This window comes from Microcebus murinus, chromosome 20 (assembly GCF_040939455.1).
Source record: "Microcebus murinus isolate Inina chromosome 20, M.murinus_Inina_mat1.0, whole genome shotgun sequence".
Lineage (NCBI taxonomy): Eukaryota > Metazoa > Chordata > Mammalia > Primates > Cheirogaleidae > Microcebus > Microcebus murinus.
This window is the reverse complement of record NC_134123.1, coordinates 8,448,645-8,475,016: the sequence shown is the minus strand read 5'-3', so window position 1 is coordinate 8,475,016 and position 26,372 is coordinate 8,448,645. Positions and strand designations below refer to the sequence as shown.

Below are 26,372 nucleotides of genomic sequence, written 5' to 3'. Positions count from 1 at the left end.
TGAGCTCAGAGCCTAAACCCATCCTTCCATTCATGAAGGCTTTGCCAATCCCAAAAATTCAGCTATGGTTGTTGTTGGGGGCTGGGGAGGCTGGCCCAGTCAGGGGATGCTAAGTACTCAAAAGCCTGTGTAATTTTAGATGGTATCATTATCTTATACTGACCTTATGATTTTACAAAAAGCCTAATGTCCTATAATCATGTTTCTCTTTAGCTGGTATTAACCTTTCGGTGACTTCTCTCTTCTCTCTCTGTCTCTCTCTCGCACTCCCATAACTATCCTGTTAATCAATTGTGCACTGCAGATGGGGTCAAGGAAACCCACTTCCTCCTTTGATAGCCTCCAATGTTTCTACTCTTGGGGATAAAAGTGCTTTAAATGGAGTTATATTCTAGGAAAATCAATATATGATTACTGCAAAGATTTGTATTGATTGTCCTGTTGCATTGCAAAAAAGGCTAAAGAAAAATGGCATGGCACGTTTCCCTTCAATTCCTACTCCACAGAGTTTGTCGTGACTGTTTTGGGCAAGAAGGGAATGTTGGAACTTTATTTAATGACCTAAAGTTTTCATCATTCAATCCACTTACTTTTTTCTCCGTCCTAGCAAGCGCTTCCTTATTACTCTATGCTTCTCCTCTATTACACTGGCCGACATCAGGGGCTGCCAGGAGAGTTCACAGAGCTGAGGACTGCCGACTTCAGACAAGAGGGCAGTGCTGGAAACGGCAGGTTGCCTTCCTAATAGCCATTCTTCCCTTTTTACTCCTTTACAGAATCCTGATTTTGTTGGGAGCAGCAAGGTACCCAGCTGAAAAATATTTCTCAGTTTTCCCTTACCCATAGGTGTGACTAAGTGATTAAGTTCTGGGTAATGGAGTCTAGGTGGAGAGTGTCGGGCAGGGCTTCTGGGGCAGTTGCATAAAAAGAGGGTGGGGGGGGTGATTCATCTGCCAGGAACATTTCACTCCTCCCTTCCATCCTTCCTTCTTCCTACCTATAATGTAGATGAGCCACTGGGGGCTGTAGCAATTCTCTTGTGACCATGAGAGAAACCTGAAGCTCAAAGGCAAGTCCAAACAAAGTATGGCAGAGCATAGAGACCAAAGGGGCCAAGGACAATGGTGACTGCAGAGCCACCAGAACAACACTATTCTTTGTGGACTTCTTTCACATGAAGGAAAAAGAAGTCCCTGTATGGTTAAAGCCACTGTTTTTCAGGTGTCTGATATTTCTAGCCAAGTATAAGACAGTTCTCCTGGAAAATGCCTAATTATGTGAGTCCTCAATGTCATAGTGGCTAATAAAAAAAAAAAGTAACATATATCTCTAGGGCAGATGTCATAGGCAATGGCCACTGGGTGGTCCGAATACTTCAAGGTGTCTGTAATCATTTAGTTGTTTTCTCAGTCATCAGTGTTGAGAAATACTGCAGTAATACAGTCTTTAAGGAGTTCAATGTTCCTCTGTTATTTTTAGCTGTCCAGCTTCCATTTCCCCTTCTTCTAGCGATAGGACTCCAATTTTCATTGAGGAATTTCTTCCCCCTGTGGTACACAGTCTTAGTGGAACTGTTAGCAAGATGCTCTGGCCTCTTCCAGACAGAAGCAGGCACAAGATCCAAGCTAAACTCCCCTAGACCTTGATTAAGGCTTTGAGGCCCATTTAGATGGTTCTGGAATAAGGGCTATTTTATTATTATAAATTAAAACTTAGAACTTCCAAAAGCCTCTACCTTATAGACAGAACATTCACTACTGTGAAGTTCTTCCTAATGACTCATTGCCTAAGTGCTTTAAAATTCTCACTGAATACAGAAGTTGCTCACTATAAAGTCTGCTGAGTACTTACCATCAATGAACTACTATAATATTTCCTCTAAAAACTGCAGCTTAAATAGGTGACATTAAATGAAAACTTAAATTTTGGTAATAAAATAGGTAACCTGTGGAGTGCTTCCTATGTGGCAGACACTATTCCCCAAAATTTAAGTATATAAACTAATATAATATTCATGAGTAAGCACTATTGAGTAAGCACCTATGAGTAAGCACTATTATTATCATCCCCTTTATTCAGATAGGAAAACTGAGGCAGAGAGGTTAAGTAATTTGCTCAATGCCATGTAGTTTGCAAGTGGAAGAACCAGGATAATTCCCAAAGCTACCGAGATAAAACTGTATACTCCTACATTGCTGTTGGCAAACAAACTACTACAACTAGACCAAGAATGTAATTTGGTAATGAATGCCAAGGACCACACACACTTTTATATTAATACCTTTTACTTAATTAATTCCATTTGTAATAATATATTCAAGAGAAACCATCTAAATAAAGAAAACAGATTTTTATTGCAGCATTATTCATAATATTAGTGTAACTAAGTGGAGGTAACCTAACTTTTCAATGATGGGGAATAATTAGCTAAAATATAGTATATAAACAATGGATTATCACTCAGTCATTAAAATGCATACATATTAAATTATAAGGCAACATGGGAAACACTTTGGTATTAAATAAAAAAGCAAAATACAAAATTACATGCATTCAATGATAATACCTAAATTAACCTATGTATTCATATGGCCAATGCAGTGGAAATAAAAACAGTATTTTTTTCAAAATAAAAATAGCTGTGTTAGGAGAGTGGGACTGTAAGTCTGCTCCACATTTTAATCTATTATTTTCAAATTTTTTTTTTTTTTTTTTAAAGGAGGGCAGGAAAGAAGTGGAAAAAACGTTTTCAAGAAAGGAAGAGGAATGGCACAAAGTTCCCAATGCCCCAGGATGCTTCTGGATCTTGGCTGGGAGAGCCGGGCGTTCCCCTTCACTGCAGATTAACTAGAATGCGACGAGGGAAGGGAAGCCTAGCAACGCAAGGCTCTTATCCAGTCAAGGTAAATGAAGTTCGGCTGGTCAGGAGAGTAAATAAGATTAGTTATGGGCTCCAGGTCATCCACTCATGGAGGTCAGCGAGTGTGAGATTATTATCCTTGGTAGAAGAGCAGCAAAATAGCATTAAGGAATAAATTAATGAAAACGGTAGAAGATTATTTGAACGAAAGCCCTAATCAGTTTAGAGATTTCACTCAACTGCTCTACTGGCCATCAGTCAAGCTCATGAAACAAATATGCTTGTTCTCTTAAGTCATTCCAGGAGATCTCCCTTTCTTGCTTCAAAGACATCCAATCTAAGGAAAGTCATGAATAAAGTTACCCCAGTTTGCTGTTGCACCTCATACAAAGCCTGCTGAAGCATTGAGGCGCATGCTACTCAAACAGTATGCACTTGGAAGGCAGACTATTTACAGAAAGATGCATAATTGCTAGTGCTATTTGGCCTTTGATTCTGAATAGAACATCATTCCATATCCATTCAGAAACACTGAATTTACCAATGTGCAAACTGCATATTTTATTAAATAAACGCAAACTAGGAGATAATGACATACATTTGTTTTCATTACAAGTAGTAATGCAATATTTCTCCAAGGCTCACTGCATTAGCATTTCTCTCCACGTTTCAAATGCCTTTGAACTTTCTGAAAAGCTACATCTGTTAGCTCCCGTGTATACAGCAGAAAGTTACCAAGTGAATTAAGTTTTAATATAAATTGCTTTGTTCACTATTAAGATTGATGTTGGACACACTGTACTGTAAGTTGCAAACTGCAATTACAATTCGTTGCAATTATCTTTGGTTGTTAATAGCACAAGATAGCATGTCACTTTCTACCGAGTGTATAATTTATCATTTGTGGTTTTTTTTTCTCCCTGTGAACTCTTGTGGTATTCCAAATGTATAATCTTGTTGTATTTATTTCCCAGTGGTCCAACAAAATGCACAGCAAGTGCTGACTAGAACAAACTAAAAAGCACTGCTATTGACAAGCCGTCACTTGAGCAGTAATGAACATTCTGCCTCCACTTTCACCTCAACAAACCAGCAGCTTTAATTTATGATAAAGCAAAGGAGAGGCAACCTCTAGGTTTATTATACCCTCAGTGCTGTTTCAAATAAAGTAATTAGAAGGTCAAGAGACAGGTCTGCAAAGCAAAATATAAATGCAACCCTTCTGTACCGACACTAAAAAAAAAAAGGACTTGTGTGTTCAAAGAGCATTTTATCCATCTTTCTTCTTCAGAGCGGGGCAAGTCAGGTTTTTTCTTTTCTTTTTTTTTTTTTTAATACTACCGTAACCAATCAGAAACAGTGGCAGCACCATTCTTTCACTCTCTAATTTGCTCCATATGGAGCACGAACAGCGCACCTAGGAGACGCTGTCCTCAGAAGAACATGACTGACTAGTCCAAAAAACTGCTCCGAACTGCAAACTTAGGGGCAGGTGATCAGGAATATATTTTTTCCTTTAAATAAAGAAAACCCCATAGGAGAAGCGATGAGAAGGTTCTGGAGAAATCCTACTGCTAGAACAGAAGCCCACAAATAAATAACTGTAAAAATCTATTTTTTTAAAAAAAACATTTTCCTTTAAAATTATTCTTGAAAAAATACCCAAGGAAAAGGGGAGGGCTGGGAGAAAAATGAACCTTTCAACATGTTTTGTTTTCAGTGATGGAAGAAACAATGATCATGAACTAGCATGTTGTTTTTAAGGAACTCTCCATAATATCATACTTCGTATTAAAGGATCCTAATTTTGCATACATTGTATTCTGGGGTTACTTTCCTAGCTCTGTCTTTTTTCCCCCCTATATAACAATGACACCATCTTAAAAATTCTCCTAAAGGCCATGAAACCTAATGGCTTTGACTATATACCCAGCCTACCTTCTGAGGAAGGAGGTTAGATTATTTTAAGGAACTCTTCTAAGCCAGCTGCCCTCGAAAGTTTTGATCCATGGATTATTGCATTGGGAAATGATGTTCCATGAATCTACTCCATTTCTCCCAATTAGCTAGTGTTCCAAGCTTTTCTCCCAGCCCCTAAATGCATGGAAAGGGTAAGGAAGACAGCTGGAAAGAGGAGGAAATACAGATGGAAGGTGAGAGAAAAGATGAGAGCAAGAAAGAGACAAAACCAGAACTGAACTAGCTTCTGCACAGATAGCTATGGTATGTGCCATACATACTACATGCTATGTTGTGCTGTGCTGCAAAAAAGTTTTCAAAAAAATTAATCTTCCAAAGTGATTTGGAAGTTATTTTATTCATTATTTCTTCCAAAGTCATTCTTGGTGCCATAACCTAGGAAAATTCCAAAAGCTACTTGAAGGCTATTATAATCACCTTGATCCACCTCTTTTGGAGGTCTGTGGAATATATACTCCAAAAGACTTTCTGAAATAGCATTTTGTTGTGTAATTTTTGCTTCAAGTAATTTTTACCATCATCTATTCAAGTAGTTGGTATAATTGCACTTGATTATATAAGTGGTGGAAATGTATGTAATCTCATAATTGGAACATGTAATTATGTTATAAAAATCCTTATGAAACTGTAAAACAGAAAGTGCATGAGTAGAAGTAGGTGGTTCTTTTTTGTCTCCACCCAGAAAACTAACTGAAGCAATGGCTCTTCATGGTGTGGTAGGAAATGGGTCTATTTCATGTTCTCATCTACCACAGGGGATGGGCAGCTTTGGTCCAAGATCACACTGTTAATGCTAGTGACAAATAGTATTTGCAAGTCAAGTATTAATAAAGAGACGACATCTATATCTTATAATCCAACTAAGCACATTAAAGGTAAAATAGTATTGAGTTTCTAAGATATAAAGTATAATATCTAGGCTGGTTTCTTCAATCCAGAAACATGTTTTCTTCTGTTGGAGCCTTTTTGTTGTTGTTGTTTATTCATTATTTTATTCTAAAATGTAGTACTCCTAATAATTTGTGGGAATAATTAGTGGGAAAATAAGTGCAGGAATAAACTAGATTATTTTCCAAATATCCTTAGAGGTGGCAATTTCAGCCATTTCTCCAACTAGATAAAACAAGAAGGATTTGATCTGAATTCCTTCATCTCCTCTCCTCCTTCTTTTCTGTTCTTTCAGCTGGAGGAGCTAATGAGTAGTGAAGTGTTCCAAATGCTGGGCTGGGTAGAGGAATCAGAAGCTCAGAGCCTGAGTAATTCGGACTGGAAAGTGAGACTTGTTTCACTAGCTGTAAACTTCCATCTCGGCGGAAACCCTGACAATGGTATGCTGAGATGTCAAATCTCCACCAAACAGGAAATTCTCCGAGACAAGAGCCAGTTCTCCTATTCCTTTCATGTAGGAGACCTATATACCAAAGGAACATGCAAATAGAGGAGTTCCCGCTTTCTACCTTAGGGGCCCATCACTGAGGTAGGTTTTTAGGAAAATGTAAAGGAACTATGGAACATGATCACTGTCCACGAGGACCTCCCAACAACTTCGCAGATATCCATTAAATGTACAAACTATTACTCAAGAATTTTAAATGGTTCTGTGGGTGTGACAAAGACTATAAAAGAAAATCATGGTGCCTACAAGAGACACTGCTGGGTACTTCTCCAACAACCATTCCCTCCTTCGTCCTTGCCAACAGAATCCCTATTTTATTCGGGTATTCAACACTTAGAGGAAGCTGCCTCCATTGCCAGCTCAGGAATAAATGGGTTAATAGCCCAGTCATGTAATCTCATAATTGGAACATGTAATTATGTTGTAAAAATCCTTATGAAATCGTAGAACCGAAAGTGCACGAGTACAGTAGGTGCTTCATTTCCCTCACCAGTCTTTGGTTTAGGGGTTGACATGTGACTCAGATCTGGGCAATGAAACCTGAGGCAAGGTCACCTGAGAGCTTCTAGGGAGGATTTCCTCACTCTTGAGAAGGAGACAATGGAAGAGTTGCTCTCCTTCCATCTCTGCTGCTTCTACATCTGGGTGTGATGCCTGGAGCTACTGTGGCCATTTGAGGCATGAAGGAAGCCAGCATGAGGCGAAGGTGAGGATGGCAGAGCTTGAAGAGAGGAATTCGAGTCTTTAATGACATCACTGGGCCTAGGATCATATCATACCTACAGCTGTCCTGCTTCCAAACTTCCTGTAATGTGAGATAATAATTGCCCTTGTTTAAGCTAATTTGAATCAGGGTACAATTTGATACTGTGCCCATTTGTCCATTAGGGAAGGGTAACATTTATATTTTTAGCTTAGCTATGAGCATGCCAATGCAACTGAATTTAGACTTCACTCACTAAAATTAAACTGGTATCTGCATGTACTACTGGTGACATTTTTAAAATTGGCATAGTCCTTTTGAAGGAGGGAATTTTGTCAATATGTATCAAGAGCTATAAAGAGCCTTTTAAATTTTGATCAAGTATTTTACTTTGGGCAAGCTATCCCAGGGAAATAATCCAAAACATGGAGAAATAAATACTCTATATTTGATAGAGAATTGTGCATCCATTAGAACTGTTAGTAAAGTGAAAGATTATAAGTGAAAGAGAATACCAGAATAATGATGATGATGATAATATAAAACTCGACACGTGCATATGTGTAAGAGCTTGGAAGACCAGCTACCACAATGGTTACAGAGGTAGTGTCATGGTGGGATATCAGGGGGTGAGTTATTTTTTCCTGTTTTTTCTTTTCCAAATTTCCTAAATAGAAAAAATATTTATATTTGAAATTGCTACTCTACATTATTCAGCTGCTTAGTACAATTTGTGGGCGAGACTGATTGGAAATGTCTAGAGAGAGAGACTGGGCTAGCTTGGGGAAAAGACTTGAGGCAGATGCAGAAAGCTCATTAGCACAAGCATTTCTTCACAACTAGTTGGATTTTTCTTTTAAACTCTGACTTTTTCTTTCTTTCTTTTTTGTTAAAAGAGATGATTATTCCATGATTTGGGTAAGGTGCACAAAAATAGTTAACACATATGGGATGGTGAGCTAACACACCACCACTGAAAGAAGCCCATTAGGGAAAATCCCTATTTCTAAATAAGAAAGAAAATGCCAACTGCTTTGATCCAAGTGTTCTGTTTCAGAATAAATTTGCCTGGAAGCGCTTAAGGGTGCAAGGTGGGGGCTGGGAGGTATTGCATTCTTTAAATAAAAGCAGGGACATAGAAGCTTCTTCTAATCTAAGCCAACAATGGCACTGTTGACAGAGTCCCAAGGAAGCTCACACTATTCCACATAATTAAGAGGGATTGTTGGCATCACAGGAACCAGGAATGTTCTGTAGATTAACTGCTTGCTTCATTGCTAATGACTGCCCAATTTCTTTAGACTAATTGGTGCAATCTACATTTTTGCAGCAAAGATGAAGTATCAACTTGATTTGGTGTCGATAAAAAATTGATGGATGCTTCTGACTGCTACTTCTCAACAATACATGGATTATTACTAGTATAATTATCATAAATGACAAAACATGGGCAAGTGGTGATTACAAGTCTAATTCTATCTTGAGGTTTTAATGGCATAAACCACTCAGGCTTTACACTCATGATTTACTGCATCATCAAAATCCCTGAAAGGATTACCCTTGGGTGAATGCCACTCATTATCTTACCAATAATGCACTAGCTTGGCCCAACATAGAACAAATAATCAAGGCTGAATTCTTAGAAAAGCCCTTTTAAAATATACAAATCTCTAGTTTAAGAAGGAGGCATGAAACTACCAATATCCTTCTCTTCATTTCTGGATATCATAGCTGTATTCTGCTCTGGCATGTACAGAGTCTAGGTGTCTCTATGTCACATAACAGCCCAAGCAGTATGCCAAAGCCCAGACATGCTTGGTCATTGCCAATCAAACACTACCAGAGCTATCAACCAGGACAAAGGAAAGAAGGCTATAAACCTCACATATTCCTACCTGGTTAGGCACAAATACGAGTTCTGTGGAGTGGCCCTTCTTTGGGAGAAGGGGATAGGGAGAAAGACAGGAAGGCGGCACTTATTGTTATTTTGGGGGAATGCTTTTAGAGAGCACTAAAAAATGTGTGCTAATAAAGCACATAAAATACACAGGCATTTAGTGTGTTAAATGAGGCAGCTCCAGTGTTAGGGAGACCCTAGACTGGGACTGCAAATAAAATGTCCCCAAAGTCAGGCAGGCAACCCAAGGCATAAGGCAGCCCACACGAGGGGTAGTGGCAACCAGGCAGGAGATACCCCCTCTAAAATGGGCAGCTACCCACTGTTGCCAAGTGATTGTTGCTGGGTTGAAGGGGACCAGTGTTGTCATCTCTTATGTCTTTTTCAAGAAAAGTCAGAATTCTTCACGTTTTTGTGAAACATCCAAATTGTATTAATAAATTGTTGGCAAACAATTGCATTTTTAGCATGGTGGTTAAGAGGGTGGATTCTGGGATGAGACTGTTTGGATTTGGATGTCAGGTCGGTTAACATTTGGGATTTGTTACTTAATCTGAGTCTCAGTTTCCTCATCTGTGAAATGTGGGTAGTTACTGTCACCTATCTCATGGAGCTGAGGATTAAAGGAAAGGAATGATGAAGATGTGTAAAATAATCCTGAAACGTAGTAAGTGCTCGATGGCTGCCGTTGTCCCCAAGGCCAGACATGGGCTGCTGGTTCATTAACAGTCTGTGGCCCTGCTGCTGTGCAGAGGCAGGACAGAACACTGGCCAGGAGCACTGGCTCGGAGCACACTGTGTCTGTTCCAATGCTGTTTCTCCCGCCTGCCTGCTGGAGGCTGTCTGACCTTGTAAGTGTCACTACATGAAGCCATCTGAAGCCTCAGTTTCCTCATCTGGCAAACAGAGCTAATAAAGTACCTGCTTCATAGAATATTGTGAGGATGAAAGGAAATAATCTCTATGAACTGTGCAGAACATGTGTGTTTGGCACATGGTAAACACTCAGTAAACAGTAGTACTCATTATTCATGGTATTTGGTAAGTTGAATTTTTCCAAAGTTTTAAAATTTTAAATCCCCCCCTCCCCCAAAGCTGGTCTAAATTTTCTACTCTTGTCCCATTACCTTCTGCCATGGGTATCTGAGCCACGGGCATAGCTTTGTTATTTTACTTGTTATTAACTGTAAGGAATTTGTTTTTGATAATTGATCTATTAACCTTTGAAGATTGCTTCTTGAGGCACTACTTCAACTACTATAACTGTTACCAAGGGCAAAGAACTACTGCAGACAAAAAACTCTGTGTAGGTGACATACAATCTTAGGGGTGAAGGTTGCTATAATCACCCTTGGGGCAACATCATGTTGACATTTAATATTTAACATGGAACATAATTGTTTTTGTAATATGTAAATATCTGACAATTTCCAGTTCAATGGAAGCTGCAGTTAAAATTTCCAGGACATTTTTTTGTCATTCAAAAATACCTGAAAATCCAGGTAAAATTTATAGCACAGACTTTAGGCAGGCTAGACTTGTGCAAGTGACATGAGAATGGCTTTCTCCAGTGGAGTTATAAGGATGATTCCTTGTTCATTCAATGAGCTCCCCCACTGTGCCTCATTCAAAGAGGTTCCCCACTTTGCAGCCCATACTGGGGGCCCCTGTAAGTCCTCTAAAACAGATAGAGAGCTTCGACCAAAGCACTGCAGGCCCCTGAAAACCAAAGTACATATATCACTAGCAAAGGAAAATGCATTTCCTTTAAAATACTCATGAGTGAGAAAGGATACAAATTATACTAAGAAGCATGGACAGGCACAGACTGCTGAAAGTGGACATGCTTGAAGCCACCAGAGTTCCTCTATCACTTACTCATGACTTTCAAATACCCTTCTTACTGCATGGAGAATTTCACACAGGCATACCTCGGAGATATTGTGGGTCTAATTCCAGATATCCTCAATAAAGCGAATATTGCGATAAAGCAAGTCACCAAATGTTTTGGTTTCTTAGTGCATATAAAAGGTATATTTACACTATACTATAGGCTATAGTGCATATACTATAGTCTATATTGCACTAAGTATGCAATAGCATTATGTCTAAAAAACAATATACATACCTTGATTTAAAAACACTTGATTGCTGAAAAATGCTAACAATCATCTGCTCCCTTAGTGAGTCATAATCTCTTTGCTGGTGGAGGGTCTTGCCTCGATATTGATGGCTGTTGACTAATCAGGGTGGTGATTGCTGATCAGAATGGTGTGGATGTGGTGATTTCTGATAAAAAGGTAACAATGAAGTTTGTTGCATCAATTGACTGTTCCTTTCACAAAAGATTTCTAGCAAAAGATGCTGTTTGACAGTATTTTAGCCACAGTAGAACTTACTTCAAAACTGGAGTCAGTCCTCTCAAATCCTGCTGTTGCTTTATCAACTAAGTTAATGGAATATTCCAAATCCTTTATCATCATTTCAACAACCTTCACAGTATCTTCACCAGGAGTTGTTTCCATCCCTAGAAACCACTCTTTGCTCATCCATAAGAAGCATTCCTCATCCATTCAAGTTTTATCATGAGATTGCAGCAATTTAGTCACATCTTCAGGCTCCACTTCTAATTCTGGTTTTCTTGCTATTTCCACCACATCTGCAGTTATTTCTTCCATTGAAGACTTGAACCCCTCAAAGTCATCCATGAAGGTTGCAATCAACTTGTTGCAAACTCCTGTTAAAGCTGATATTTTGCTGTCCGCCCATAAATCACGAATGTTCTTTTATTTATTCATTTTTCTGAGACAGGGTCTTGCTCTGTTGCTGGGGCTAGAGTGTAGTCTCATCATCCATAGCTGACTGTAACCTCAAACTTAAAGGCTCAGTCATCCTCTTGCCCCGATCTCCCAAGTAGCTGGACTACAGACATATACCACTATACCCAGCTAATTTTTAAAATTTTTGTAGAGATAAGGGTCTCACTATGTTGTTCAGGCTGGCCTTGAACTCCTGACCTCAAGCACTCCTCCCACCTCAGCCTCTTAAAGTGCTAGGATTACAGGTGTGAGCCACAGTGCCTCGCCTGTCAATGAGCAATAATATTTTGAAAGGAATCTTTTTCTGTGAGCAGGTCTTTACAGTATGCTTAAAATATTCAGTAAACCATGCTGTAAATAGATGTGCTATCATTTAGACATTGTTATTCCACATATAGAGCACAGGTAGAGTAGATTTAGCATAGAATTATGCTAAATAAGAGCCCTAAGATTTTCAGAGTGGTAAATGAGCAATGGCTAAACTTAAAGTCAACAGCTGCATTAGACCCTAACAAAAGAGTCAACCAGTCCTTTAAAGCTTTGAAAACAAGCACTAACTTCTTCTGTTTAGCTATGAAAGTCCTAGATGGCATCTTCTTCCAATTCAGGCTGTTCTGTCTACATTAAAAATGTGTTGTTAATATAGCCATTTTCATCAATGATCTCAGCTAGATCTTCTGGATAACTTGTTGCAGCTTCTCCATCAGCACTCGCTGCTTCATCTTGCACTTTTATGTTATGGAGACAGCTTCTTTCCTTAAACCTCATGAACCAACCTCTGCTGGTTTTCAACTGTTCTGCAGCGTCCTCACCTCTCTCAGCCTTTATAAGATTGAAAAGAGTTAGGGCTTTGCCCTGGATTAGGCTTTAACTTAAGGGAATGTTGTGGCTGGTTTGATCTTCTATACAGACCACTAAAACTTTCTACATATCAGCAATGAGGCTGTTTCACCTACTTATCATTCATATGTTCACTGGAGTAGCACTTTAATTTCCTGCAAGAACTTTTCCTTTGCATTCACAACTTGGCTGTTTGGCACAAAAGGCCTAGTTTTTGGCCTGTCTCAGCTTTTGACATGCCTTCCTCACTAAGCTTAATCATTTCTAGCTTTTGATTTAAAGTGACAGACATGTGACTTTTCCTTTCACTTGAACACTTAGAGGCCATTGTAGATTTATTAATCGGCCTAATTTCAATATTGTCATGTCTCAAGGAGTAGGGTGGCTCAAGCAGAGAGAGAGAGACAGGGGACTGGCCAGTTGGTGGAGAAGTCGGAACATACAACATTTATGAAGTTTGCCGTCTTATCTAGGCGCAGTTCGAGGTGCTCCAAAACACTTACAATACTAATATGAAAGGTCACTGATCACGGATCCCCGTAATAGATATAACGATAATGAAAAGGTTTGAAACATTTTGCAAATTACCAAAATGTAACACAGAGACACAAAGTGAGCACACGCTGTTGAAAACATGGCACTGATAGACTAGCTCTACACAGAGTTTCCACAAACCTTCAATTTGCAAAAAACACCCTATCTGTGAAACACAATAGAGTGAAGCACAATAAAATGAGGTATGCCTGTTATAGCTATTTGGGGCAAAAAAAATTATGGGTGTGATCTGGTATTCTGAGAACTACCAGACTCTCAGGTGCGGGGTCCTGCTTTCTAATATCAAATTTTAGTCTGTGACTCACCAGGTAAATCTCTGGCTGTGTTCTCTATGAAGTCTCAAACACTGAAAGTGAGTGGATCTATACGAAAGAGTTGTGCTTTGCAACTGGAAGTCATCAGAAACCTTCTAAAAGAAATTTCTCCTCTAGCTAAGGCTCTCTATAGCTTCTTGTTATTTTGTATGCCTAGTTATGGATATTACAACTGTAAGTAGATTAACTGTTTTCTCTGAGATTAATTGTGTATCATTTAAATATTAGAAAGAGTAATGGTAGAATGCCATCCTCAATTACTCCAGTGTCACCTCCTTGTGAATGTGAAGGTCATCGGATGCACAGGAGTCCAGGGTGGATGAGATTAAAGTGAGGTTCCCTCTGATATATTCTGGTGTAACCAACCACCCTCCTTCCTCTCCCCTCCCCTGCAGAAGACGCACAATGTAAAAAGCCCCCAATCCAATAAGAGATATCGCTTACTGTCGGGGATGCACATACCAGAGGAAGTGCTGGGGATAAAGGAAATCTGTGAATCAGAGAAAGATGTTGGTATGCAAGATTGAAGATATACCAGCTGGCCCACGGCTTCAGCTGGTTTCCAGAGGCCAGGAAGAAATTAGTCTCACAGTTCAGTTGAAAGAACACCTGGCTATTCACCCAGGGGCACAAATTCACTGTTGAACAGGGTTATCTTTGTTTCCATACCAAACACACCTAGGAATTAAGTTATTTAAAGTCCTGTGACTCTCATTGTCCTAAATCACCCACCTTCATGAAAATCAGGAGGTAGAGAAGAGTGGGGAGGGACTGGCTGTGAAAATATTGGTGTCCACAGGACTTAATTTAAGGGCTAGAATGTTCTTCCCCTGACTATTACAACTGGGTTGGAGTGTGCCATATTGATTTCCCAGGTACATTTTACTGAAGATTTACTCATGCTACCCGGGAAAGAATTGCATTAAGAATTAGCACCCTTCCCACAACCAGAAAGACGTAGAGCTACTGAGACTTAATAGGATGGTTACATTAGCTCAATGTTCTCTTGTCTTTTGCGGTTGCACAAAGCTCACAGTCACAGTCAAAAACACACTCAAGAGTTTCACTGCCATGCAAGTTCATGAGTGTGGGAAACATCACTTTACAACGGAACCTTCAACTCTGACACTTATTCCCCTCTCCCCAAAGGAGGGTCAGGTTGAGTCTTGCCATGAAGCGCTGAGGACTGTGGCTGGGCGGGGTGAGTCATGGAGGAAGCTACATGATCACAGAGAAGATCACTCGGCTGGATTCAAAGCAGAAAAGCCAGATGTGTATCTCAGAGGCAGGTGGGACAGGGTGGTGGTGGAGAAGCCGGCAACTTGTGAAGGCAGAACGTGCTGGCAAACCCCACTGGCACAAGACTTGGTGGGAGGCCTGGGCAGACGGTGTGGAATGCAGCCTGGGAACTGGGCTCTTGGGAGAGATACCATCTTGGAACCAGTATCAGGCACTGATCATTGGAAAAACCCCAACCTGCAGATTTTTTTAATTTAATTTTTACCAGCTTTATTGAGGAATAAGTCACATAGCCAACCTGCGGATTTTAACGCTCACTTGCCCTTCTTCTGTAAATTCTCACTCTCTTTTCTTGACTTAACTGCTTCTGAACATCTACCATTGTTCTTTCTTGCTCTGCCTCTCAGCTTACAAAGCCTTACAATATCGATTTTTTTTTTGTCTTTAAATTGAGGTATAGTTTTACACATTTTAAGAGGAGTTTGCTGAACTGAAAATCAGTTTTAAAAATATGGAAATCATTTTATACTTGCCGAAAATTTACAAGATTAACACCCTAAAACACCCACAGACCCTTTATCCAAATTCATCAATTGTTATATCTTCTACAGTATTTTTCCCTGAGGCCATTCACTGCTTAGTTAAACCACCACAGTTAAAACAGTGACAGAAGGAATCTGTAGCAATCTATGGCATTTACTTAATACCCACCGTGTAATAACCCAGAGCTGGGGGGACGTGGAGAGTACCGATGACCGTTCCTTTCCTCAAAGCATTTACAATCTGTTGTGAGGTTGCAACTGCCACAGTCAAATTCCTAGACTTATTGAAGATAAAGCCTGAGCTTTTCAAGATAACTTTTGTTGTGGATGCTGGGGTGGGAAAAAATTCGCAAGAAACTATAGTTCCTAGCAGGAACATTAATTTGGCAATTTAGCATTTCCCCAAATGGATCAAACAATATCAGTAACTTGGCATAGTAGGATGCATTAAGTGGGGAATAAAGGTGGAGGGTGTTCCTTGGTCAAATACATTTGGGAAATATTTATTTAGACAATGTTTATCAAGTGCAGTTTTCTAAGCTGCAGTTTTGCCTCAGAGCCTTTTAGTGGGCTCTGCTAAAGGTTTTGTGAATCTCCAAGAAAGTGGGAGAGGTATATAGTATATAATATTCTCTATTTCCTAAATGACACTGGGTCCCACAGGACTGGTGTTCCATTGAATATCCTTTGGAAGTGTCAAGGAAATTATACTCTTAAAGAAAAAAATATCCTAGAAAAATTTGTGAAGTATTATGCAAATGACCTCAAATTATTGCAGCCCAAGTCCATAAGTATGAAGTAGATAGCAAGTAAAACAGGATGACTAATCACAGAAAAAGCAGGAAATTCACACTTAAGAAGAACAGAGTTTAGTACAGTATTTCTGCAATATTGTTGGTAGGTTCATTAGTTTTTGGGTTTTGTGTGTGTGTGTGTGTACACCCTAGCTTCAGAAGTTCATTAGTTTTTAACTGTATCACTATTACTACTCAGAAATCTACATTAGCTCCCAAATACTCAGTGGATCAGGTCTAGATTTAGCAAAGGCAATGGAAGGATTTGAGACCTATGTTTACTGAGTATCTATTAAGTGCCAGGAGATTCTTTATCTTCAAAAACTAAAGTAGCGGGTATCTTCAAAAACTAAAGTAGCAGGTAGTTCATTTGGATTGTCTCTTGTTCTTGACTCTATCCTCAGCACCAGCATGGGGGCTGACACATAGTAGGAACTCAATAAACACTCTGGAATGAAAACGAACCCCTGTTTCACAGTGTGACGATGAATTAATCAGATGGATTTCCATAGCTGAATTTCATTATTTAAATGAGTTTCATCATTAGACCAAAGAGGTCATTAGCTGGCGGCCTGTAGCCTGCAGATAGTGTTTTATTTGGCTTGTAGAGTATTTTAAAATAAATCAACAACATTTAAGAGTTGACAGATTTTTGACAAAGTCCGGATTTCAAGCTTCTTCTGAAATATGAGACGATCGGGCAACACTGAACCAGGAATCCCACCAGGACATCAGTGCAGAGTAGGTGGCAGCTGTCTGCCACCGTCCCCACCACTGTCTATTGTCTCCATGCCACTGACACCATGTCTCTGTTGCCAGCGATCACTGTGCTGCTATTCCTGGGCACAGCAGGCATTTGAGCTTGTGACTTCTCATCTATTAGTAACAATAATTAATTTTAAACACCTTCATATCTATTAATTCACAACAACTTGGTGAGGTGGGTATTCTTATTATCTCCATTTTCAGAAGAGCCAGACAGCGAGGGGGTAAATAATTTGCTCCAGGTCTCACGTCTAGTAAGAGGCACAGTGGGTTTTGAACTCAGACCATCTGGCTCCAGAGTTGTGCTCTTCGTGACCTTGATCTGCTGTCTCTGTTACATGACCACACTTTACTACTCTGAATTGTTTCCAAATTCTTCATGTACGTACATCTTGTATCCCTTCAAACCATACTGGCCTCAACAGCATGAAATGCATTATATTTCCTTTGTATTTTACTAAGCAGATTTTTTTTCCCAAATACCTTTTTATTTAACTTGATCAGGACAATCTGTATAAGTAAACACATTTTATAATTCCCCTAACCTCCATCAGGAAACCAGCCAAAGTCTGGCTCCCCAAGAGTAAGCTCAATGTTGACCGAAGCTGCCACAGGCGAGCAGCCCCACAGAGCCGAGAATGAAAGTCTGCCTTCACGTTTCTCACGATGACAAACTCCACTGGCTTGTGTTACACAGACTCTGGGCTGATGACTGGAATACACAGTATTAAGTTTCATCAATCCCTCATTTGGTTCAATGTGGGTTTACCCAAACAGCTGGCTTGGAGCCTATCCTTTCACTTAAATTAGTTCTAGTTCTCTACAGTTCTGATTTACTGACAAAGCACTCTCTTTATCTCCTACTGGCATAAGAGTTTTGTCCAGGCAGAAACTGTGGTTGGTATTAACACAATTGGGCCATTTGGGTCATCTACCATTTCCATATGGGGCACTGACTAGAGAAAGGGATTTTAATTCTCAATTAGTCCGTATCAGGAAAGGAACTGTATTTTCCATTATTCCTTTACTGTGGATTCTGATTCATAAAATATCTTAAGGAAAACACATTTTACGTTACTGAGCCTTTGATTTCCCAGGGAAACTAATAAATAATCAACAAAAATATGATTAAAGACTGCTTGAACTACCATCCGAAAAGGAACTCTAGCCAGCAAAGAATCTTTCTGATCCAAATCTTTTTATTCCTAGAAACAGAATTCTTACTTAGCCTTTCAAAAGCCTGATGAAGGCTTCAGCTAAGTTTTGACATAAGATTTTCATATTCAAAATATCTGTTGAAATAAGGGGAGAAGGGATATGGATCTTGAAACTGCATTAGTCTGAAATAGAGCTTAGTAAGCTAGAAAGGGAAATTACTTCTCTGTAATTGGAATTCTCTCCTAAAAAATCCCTTTGAAATCATGTTCAGCTACTTTCCCATTATGTGTCCCAGAGAAGCCAACCTTAACCCTTTCTGGAACTGCCCATCAGAAAAATGATTGGATATTTATAAACTGCTCTGGGAAGAAATTCTTGAGCAATGGTCTGTGTCATCAAAGAACTTAATAATGAATTAGTAGTGGAATCCTAGGTAGAGTAAAAAAAAAAAAAAAAAAGCTTTTCTGGGACACTTCTTTCCATCAATACATTGATGTTTACATTTATACATTACATTAATCTTGGGCAAACAAAGCAGTTGCCAGAAAACTTCCCAATCTGGGTTCCTTTGCCTTTGAAATGAAATATCTAAATTCTGCTTCAGCACAGTTGTTAACCTTAGACAGAAGCTTCTTTGATGGCAGGGACTGTGTTTGATCCTTTTTGTATCTTTAATGCTAGTATACAGTAGTTGTTTCACAAATGCTTCATGAATCATAAGTGAATGAATGAGAGAGAGCTGGATATGCCTGGCATGCCACTTAATTTCCACTCTCCAGTTTTCTCATCTGTAAAATGGTAATATTACCTTCTTCAAATAACTCTTATGAGGTTTAAGTGATATAATACAGATAATATGTATTACACATATTACTTTAACAGTGTTTGGGACCGGGCTATATTATATAACCATTAACATACTAAAATAGCTAATAATATAACAATTCTACATATTGTATATATCTATATTCATACATATATAATACATATAATAAAAATACTAAGCCAAATTCCTATGAAGGCCCCTAGAAAAATGGGATGGAAGAAGATTCTCTTTCCTTTAACATCTACCTCAATGTGAAGACAAGAAACCTGGTACAGCCTAGAGATATCCCATAATGCTAAGGGACTCCACTGAATTTCCACATCATCAAGCTATACAACTTCATCACATTAGAAATGGTGCCTGGTATCAAAACCAAAAGAGGAGTCATTTGGCCTATGGGAAAATTCTCTTGTATATGTGTGACATGTCCCATTTTGAATTTGTCCTCTCTTTTTACAGATATAAACTCATTAAATGGCATGTGGTATCTAATATGGGTGTTTACTTGATAGCTACATTCTAGTTCCATGGGATAGCTTAGTTCATAATAATGATGAGTACCCATCAACTTAAATTCAGTTTGGAAGATATTTATATCCATGGAATAACCCAACATAGAATATTCTGCTACTTGCTAAATTTCTAACAGGGTCTTTCCCCTGAAGATATAACATGCTAAGATCATCAAACATTTTCTATGCCTATTTCTTAATTATCGTTTTTAAAAGTTATAATGCAGGCCGGGCGCTGTGGCTCACGCCTGTAATCCTAGCTCTTGGGAGGCCGAGGCGGGCGGATTGCTCAAGGTCAGGAGTTCGAAACCAGCCTGAGCAAGAGCGAGACCCCGTCTCTACTATAAATAGAAAGAAATTAATTGGCCAACTGATATATATATAAAAAATTAGCCGGGCATGGTGGCGCATGCCTGTAGTCCCAGCTACCCGGGAGGCTGAGGCAGAAGGATTGCTTGAGCCCAGGAGTTTGAGGTTGCTGTGAGCTAGGCTGACGCCATGGCACTCACTCTAGCCTGGGCAACAAAGCGAGACTCTGTCTCAAAAAAAAAAAAAAAAAAAGTTATAATGCAATAATAATAATCTGTTACCCAGAATTTAAAGTAAAATCAGTTTTGGTACAATGCCTTTTGTGTTCCAACAAAACCTCTAGAGGGAAGTCATTAAAAAACATGAAGTACCAGACAAATATAAGGTAGTATATGAGTCATATAAGAGAATCATATTTTACTGTATCAAGACTTGAAGTACTGAAAGGACAGAGGCCATTGTTCTCTGTTTCAGAGTAATATGGCTTAATGTTCTCACAGAAATGACATTCATTCTTAGGAACGAATAACATTAAACATGACACCCACTAAAGAGATGTCTCTTCATCTTTTTAAAGAAAGAATATAAAATGTAAAGTGACTTAAGATCATTTTTTATAGCAAGGCTGTCAACCACCAGTTAAATATGTGTTGAGAAGATGGAGACTTCCTTTTGAAAACCTAAACTTTTTCTATCATATTTCCCAGGACAATATCTCTACGGAAAACCCTACATGGAGATGTAGACTAGGGAAATCTAACACCAAAAAAATCAGCAAAACCTCATTTTTCTACTGTGTGCTTAAGGGTTAATTGGATGTAGGTGGGTGATGATGATGACAAGTAATGTAAATAAATTAACTTATTTGTTTAAACATAATAACAGATGTTGGCTAGATCCTTTCTTCTTCCCATAAATCCATATCTGGGATCTCATGATCCAATCTTGGACTCATAACAACAGATCTTGGAGGAGGATTCTCTCGCAAATGTCTGCCCCGTGACATCAGTAGTCAGCTGGCATCTACACAGGGCAGCCAGGCACAAGCCCCAGAGGTCCCCCTGCCACCCAGAGTTGATAAAGGCAGGAAGGATACCATTATCTCTTTAGTTCTTCCCAGAACTCCACAGTGATCACCACTGGAAAGCTTGGGTTGCTATTTCCGGGAAAGAGGAAACATTTCATAGTATTTCTCCTTTGCCCTGGGACTCATCACAAGGCTGCGTGTAGAACGGTGGGACAGCTGGCTTTCCAGGCCAGAGCCCCCCACGGGAGGATGTGCCAAAGTGAGCCCACCTGCTTCTCGTGGTGAGTCAACAAAAGCCTGTGCTGCTTTCCTCACAGGTTTCTCCACTTCTCTAGCAGGTCAGGTGCTAGGAAAGCAACCTCCAAACACTTCCCAACACTTGTGAGATCACCAGAAAGTGCAATTATTCTGTACAGTAAAACAAGCATGAAACGGTCCGGTTCCCAGGATGAGGCTCTCTTGACATCGGAGTCATTAGAGCTTACAAGTGTGTGTGTTGTGTGTCTGGGAGATACGGGACACTGTACACGTGTTAAGGACAGTAAGGAATAATCTCATTTCCTACCTTCAAGGAGCTTCCAATAGAAGCTCTTTTGTCAAAAGACAAAGAGAAGTCAACGGAAATACAGGGTATATTTACAAAATTGTAGGACGAGGAAGTATTTCAGAGACTGAATAGATGAAAATGAGCAAATGGAATTGTAAACAACATTTTGCAAACTCTCAATTAGATCAGAATTTCAAAGTCCATTCATTTTTTCCATGCTTCTGAGTCTCCTCTGGCAATTAAGGGCACTACATCTCGGCTTTTCCAATATCTCAGGATACAACACACCAGAAAGCCAGATAAAAAGCTTTCAGCAATTCTCAGCACAGGGCGCCACAAAACAAAACTGGGTTATTCATGCTCCACGCTCGGCTTACAAGTCAAGTATGTTGTAATGCTCATTCATCCATCCAACACATACATAGTGACTGCACATGTGTCAGGCACTGAGCTAGGCTCAAGAGGTGTAATAACGGGTAAGACCAACATAGTCCTTGTACTCATGAAGTTTGCATTTTAGTGGGGAGACAAGATAAATCTGTAGCCAAATAAATAGGTATTTAGGAAAGAGCTAAGTGCTCTCAGGAAGAAGGAACAGGATGACGTGACTGTCTGAACACAGGGGATGGGGAGGTCACTTTGCAGAGGAAATCAGGGAAGGGCTCTCTAAGGAGTTGACATTGAATAATAAAAATTCAAAGGTCAGAGGAGCAGAAGACTCCAGGCCAAGGGAATAGCAAGTGCAAAGACCTGGAGACAAAAACACACTTTATGAGCTGGGAGGAACAGAAGAGAGCCCCGTGCGGCACCGTGAATGAGGGATGAGTGCACGAAGTGGCAGGTAGGATCAGATCTGGGTGAGATGGGTTTTTGTTCTATATGGGACAGAAGGTCTTAAGCAGGGTAAGACATGGTCTGACATAAGGGTTGTTTTTTAAATTAAATTATTTCAGCAACAGCTTTATTGAAATATAATTCACATGCCATATAATTCACACATCTGAAGAGGTTTTTAGTATATTCCTCCCTGCCTACCCAGCCCCTGACAGCCACTAATCTGCTTTCAGTCTCTTTTCATTAGCCTATTATGGACATTTCATATAAATGGAATCATACTATGTGATACTTCATGACTAGATTCTTTCACTCAGCACAATGTTTTCAAAATTCATCCATGTTGTAGCATGTATCAGTACTTCACTATTTTTATTGCCAAATAATATTTCATTGTATGGATATACCATATTTTGATTACCCATTCATCACTGGATAGACATATGGGTTGTTTCTGCTTTTGGGGTATTATGAATAATTCTGCTCTGAACATTTGTGTACGAGTTTTATGTGGACACAGGTTTTCATTTCTCCTGGGTAACCAGGAGTGGAATTGCTGGATTACATGGTCATTCTATATTTAACCTTTTAAAGAAATTTTAGACTGTTTTCCAAAGTGGTTGTACCATTTTACATCCCCACCAGCAATGTACGAGGGCTTCAATTTCTCCCCATCCTTATCAACACTTGTTATCTTTTTGATGACATAAGTTTTTCAGAGAGCACTTACATTTTTTCTAAAGTATCACTGCTTTAAAAAATAACTGTAAAAAGATCACTGCTTATTAAGAGCTTTGAAGATCTGAAGTGATTCTAGAATTCTAAAGGGCAATTTGATGTCAAGTAAAAATCTCTTTTTGTGAAACTGCCACCAAGTAGAAAATAAGAACAAAGAGGCTAAAGTGGAATATGTATCTTTGCTTAGAATTGATAAACCATGCATTTAGTTTCATAAAGAGACTATGGGACACTTTTCAGTGTCTTCTCCTAGTCTTCTTCCATCCATTTGCCTTTAGGTGGTAAAAGTATGCATTCAAGTAGAAATTTGTCGTGTCTTTCCTGAGGTCTTTGGAACACAATGTTTGCAATCATCTGGCCCCAAGCAAGGGAGCCCTATCTGAGGTTTGGAGGCTGAGCGTGAAACTGGTGGCTTGCTCGCTGTTTGAGAGCACAACCTGGGGATCACATACTGAAAGCAAGTTCCCAAGGGATGCTGGGAACTTTGGAATGAACCTTGGGAGGCTGTTCATAGGCTGAAAAGTGGATTGGATTGCTCTGCTTTCCCATTTCCAACTCCACTCTTGTCCTTTCACAGACCAATCAGAAGAGCAAAAGCACAAAATCTAATGAACTTTGTAGATGAATCCTATCTTGTGCTTGGAAAGCAGGAGAAAAGGCAGGGGTATCAGGTCCTAAAGTCATCAGAGGAAGCAAAAATTATGAAGAATAAAAATTACACTAAAAAATCCCTTAAATTGAACATAAAAAATTACTTGTCACTTTGTAACCCAATATACTATTTTTCATTAAGTCCAACACAATTATGTTTTCCTCCATCATTGGAATACATGTTTCTTCAGTTAAGGACCAGATGATGTAGATGCTTTATGTTTAGGGCCATATTGTACAGAAAAAACAAATATATATTTAATCACAGTCAGAACGAATATATTCAGCCTCTGCAAGGCAAGTACAGATTCCTCATTCCCATTTCACATTTACTCCAAGACTCATGAAATGGAATGGCAGGGAAAAAACTATTTAAATTACTATTGTTATTTTTCTCTCTCTCTCTTAATCTCTCTCCTTTATTAAATATAAGCTAGTTAAAAATATGCACAAGGCAATTCGCTAAAATCAGTCCCAGAAATCTAAAGTTTGGCCAACAGTGATCTTTGCCATAAATTACAAAGGAAGGGAGGAGACTCAATTGCTAAAGAGACTTAAGATCCCAGAATTCAGTAATTAAACTCAAGAGATTTTAAAAGGCTTTGGAATAGTCAAACACCAAAGTGGAAGGCTCTTTAGATCTTATCTAGTTTAAATCCCTCATTTTATTGCTGAGAAAAATGGGGTCCAAACACATAAGGTGACATATCCAAGGTCATATAGCTGATGATCAGCAGAGACCAGCTCAGGAACAGACCTCCTGACTCCTATTTTATGTTGTCAGAAATTCTGATGAATCAAAGAAATAGCTCAAAGGTAAAAGTATACCCAGTGGTTCCAACTTTACTATTCATCACACATTATACCAATTAAAATGCAATATATGGGCGATTATTACTGTGCTTTAATCATATTGTGTTGTCTAAGCCATACTGATGGACATGTGTTTTGGAAAATCAAATAAAACCACAGAGTTGGTTGTCACTGGCTCTATTTCTTTAATTTACATAGTCTCAGCTTGCCTTGGGGAATTTACAGACCAAAGCAAACCTGTCCCCTAGAGACACTGTGGAAACAGTTCTTAAAGCAGAGTTATTCTCTTTGTTGTTGCAGTCACTTGTAATCAGAGAAATCAGAATGTTAGCATGATGCCATAGAATTACATGGCAACATCAGTTGGACCAGAAATTTCTTCCCTTTAGCAGTCCAAGGAATCACCAGTAGCTGAGAAAACCATCCAGAGTCCAGGATATGACTTAGGCCCAAAATACCAAAAGGATTTTTTTCCCCTCATAAATATATCTGTTCTCTACTCTCTACTCCAACTCCCCCTTCCTTTTTCTTTGAAATTTGAGGATGACTTCTATGCCTGCTGACCTGTTGGAATATACTTGCTTGTTTGCTTTCTCCTATGTTTTTCTTAATGTAATAACTTGAAATGTCAACATGAAGTGACAAGTAAATCCTCAGTCAAAATAAGTTTGCAACCAAACACGAGGAGGAAAAGAAAAACCATATAAAAGCCAGCCGTGGAGGCAGTTGAATGGCGGCCAAGTCCATGGCCAAAGCGCTAATAGAGCACAAACGTTTATCATCACACAAGATCCTGCCTGTTCCCGTATTCAGCAGGCTGCATGCTGCATCCTCGCCTCTGGAACTCACCATCTGCCCCAACCTTCTACCTACTGCAACAAGTAGGTATAGAGAGGTCATGGCACACCGTCTGCATACACACTCTTGGTATGTTTCTCAAAGCCAGAGGCACCTATACGAAGAATGTTAGTATCGAGGGTGAAAAGAAAACCCCATGTGTGTTGGTTTTTAAAATTTCCCTGTGAGGTGAACACTTAGCAAATTAATGATATCCTCTGCAATTCAGTATGGAGAAAATCCAGACTTTTCCAGTCTAACTTACCACAGAGTTTAGGAGAACTCAGCCAATTAATGACACAGTCTCTATTAGAGGTGAAATGAAGGTCAGGGAAGTTGTAAATAGAAAAGAGGGGACAATGTCTACCAGTCAGCAACCAGCACTTTCATGGGGTCTTGAACAACAGCTCAGGGACTACCAAGCAAAAAATGTACACAGTGCCACATTAAAAAAACCTACCATTTTAAGTAGTTTCCATATTTTCACCATAAATTCTACTCCTTTCTTCCTTTGGTTTGGTCGTGTTGGCCCTATGGCAGCCTGTCTCCGCAGGACCTAAGCTGAGAGAGATGAGTTACAAACCCAAATCTCAGTGTTTGTTAAGGGGATTTATGCATTAGGTTCTCTGAAATTTTACCCAGAAAGTCTTCCCCATTCCTCTGCTTGGTTTCCGGAAGAGAGAAATCCCCTCTGCAGATCTCCCTTTGACTCAATGTTGGATATGGGTACATATAAATCCTGCTAATGACTTCTGCCTGTGGCTGACAGGTTTTGGTCTTGGGTAAGAGCTGGGTTCTCAAAAGCTGCTTTTTGTTTATTTCCAAAGAGGATTTATTGCATGACTTCTTCAGTAAGCATCGGCATTCCCCAGGATGGCTGTCAACACCCTTCACTTACGTGGGTGCTCCAAATGGAGGGATCTAATTCATGCTGCCACATCTGGGACCCTAAACATTCCAACATTTAGAATTTAAAATCATGTTGAGTAAAAGTCTAAGGGCTCTGTTATGGAAGTTTCCTTTTTTGGAGGAGAAAGGTTACTTTCTTAACACATTCTACTCTTGTGATATAGTACTCTTGGCTTTCCTTTGGGAATTTCTACAACTCAGGGGAAAGGGGTGAGGGTGTGTGGGGACTAACTGATTTAAGCCAACCAGTATATGCCTTAGCTCCTGGTCATAGAAGTGGCTCAGGGATCGACACATAATTCAACCAGACTACATATTACTAGTAAGAAGCTAGGGCATCTGAGAAACCAGCATTTCCTCTTTTATAGGACTGTGGCATAAGGGTAGATGTATTGTCTATGGAGCGATACCATCTTGCAGCCAGTAAAGAAGACACTAAAGCTTCCAGGGGCTATGAGGAACATAAAAATGGAATGTACTAAGAGAACCTGAGTGCAGAGAGATGGG

The 26,372-nt window shown here is 39.4% G+C and overlaps 1 protein-coding gene across 2 annotated transcripts in view; it reads right to left on the bottom strand.

The window, feature by feature from the left end:
• FTO (FTO alpha-ketoglutarate dependent dioxygenase) overlaps positions 1-26,372 on the bottom strand; it is a 365,665-nt gene that overhangs the window by 70,727 nt on the left and 268,566 nt on the right. Inside the window, exon 9 of one of the 2 annotated variants that reach the window (XM_075995647.1) lies at positions 11,035-11,125. The exons of the other annotated variant lie outside the window; for it this stretch is intronic. Within the exon in view, the coding sequence (XP_075851762.1) occupies positions 11,077-11,125 (49 nt within the window). The 3' untranslated portion in view covers positions 11,035-11,076. Of the gene's footprint in view, positions 1-11,034; positions 11,126-26,372 lie in introns of those variants that run through there. 2 annotated transcript variants of the gene reach the window in all.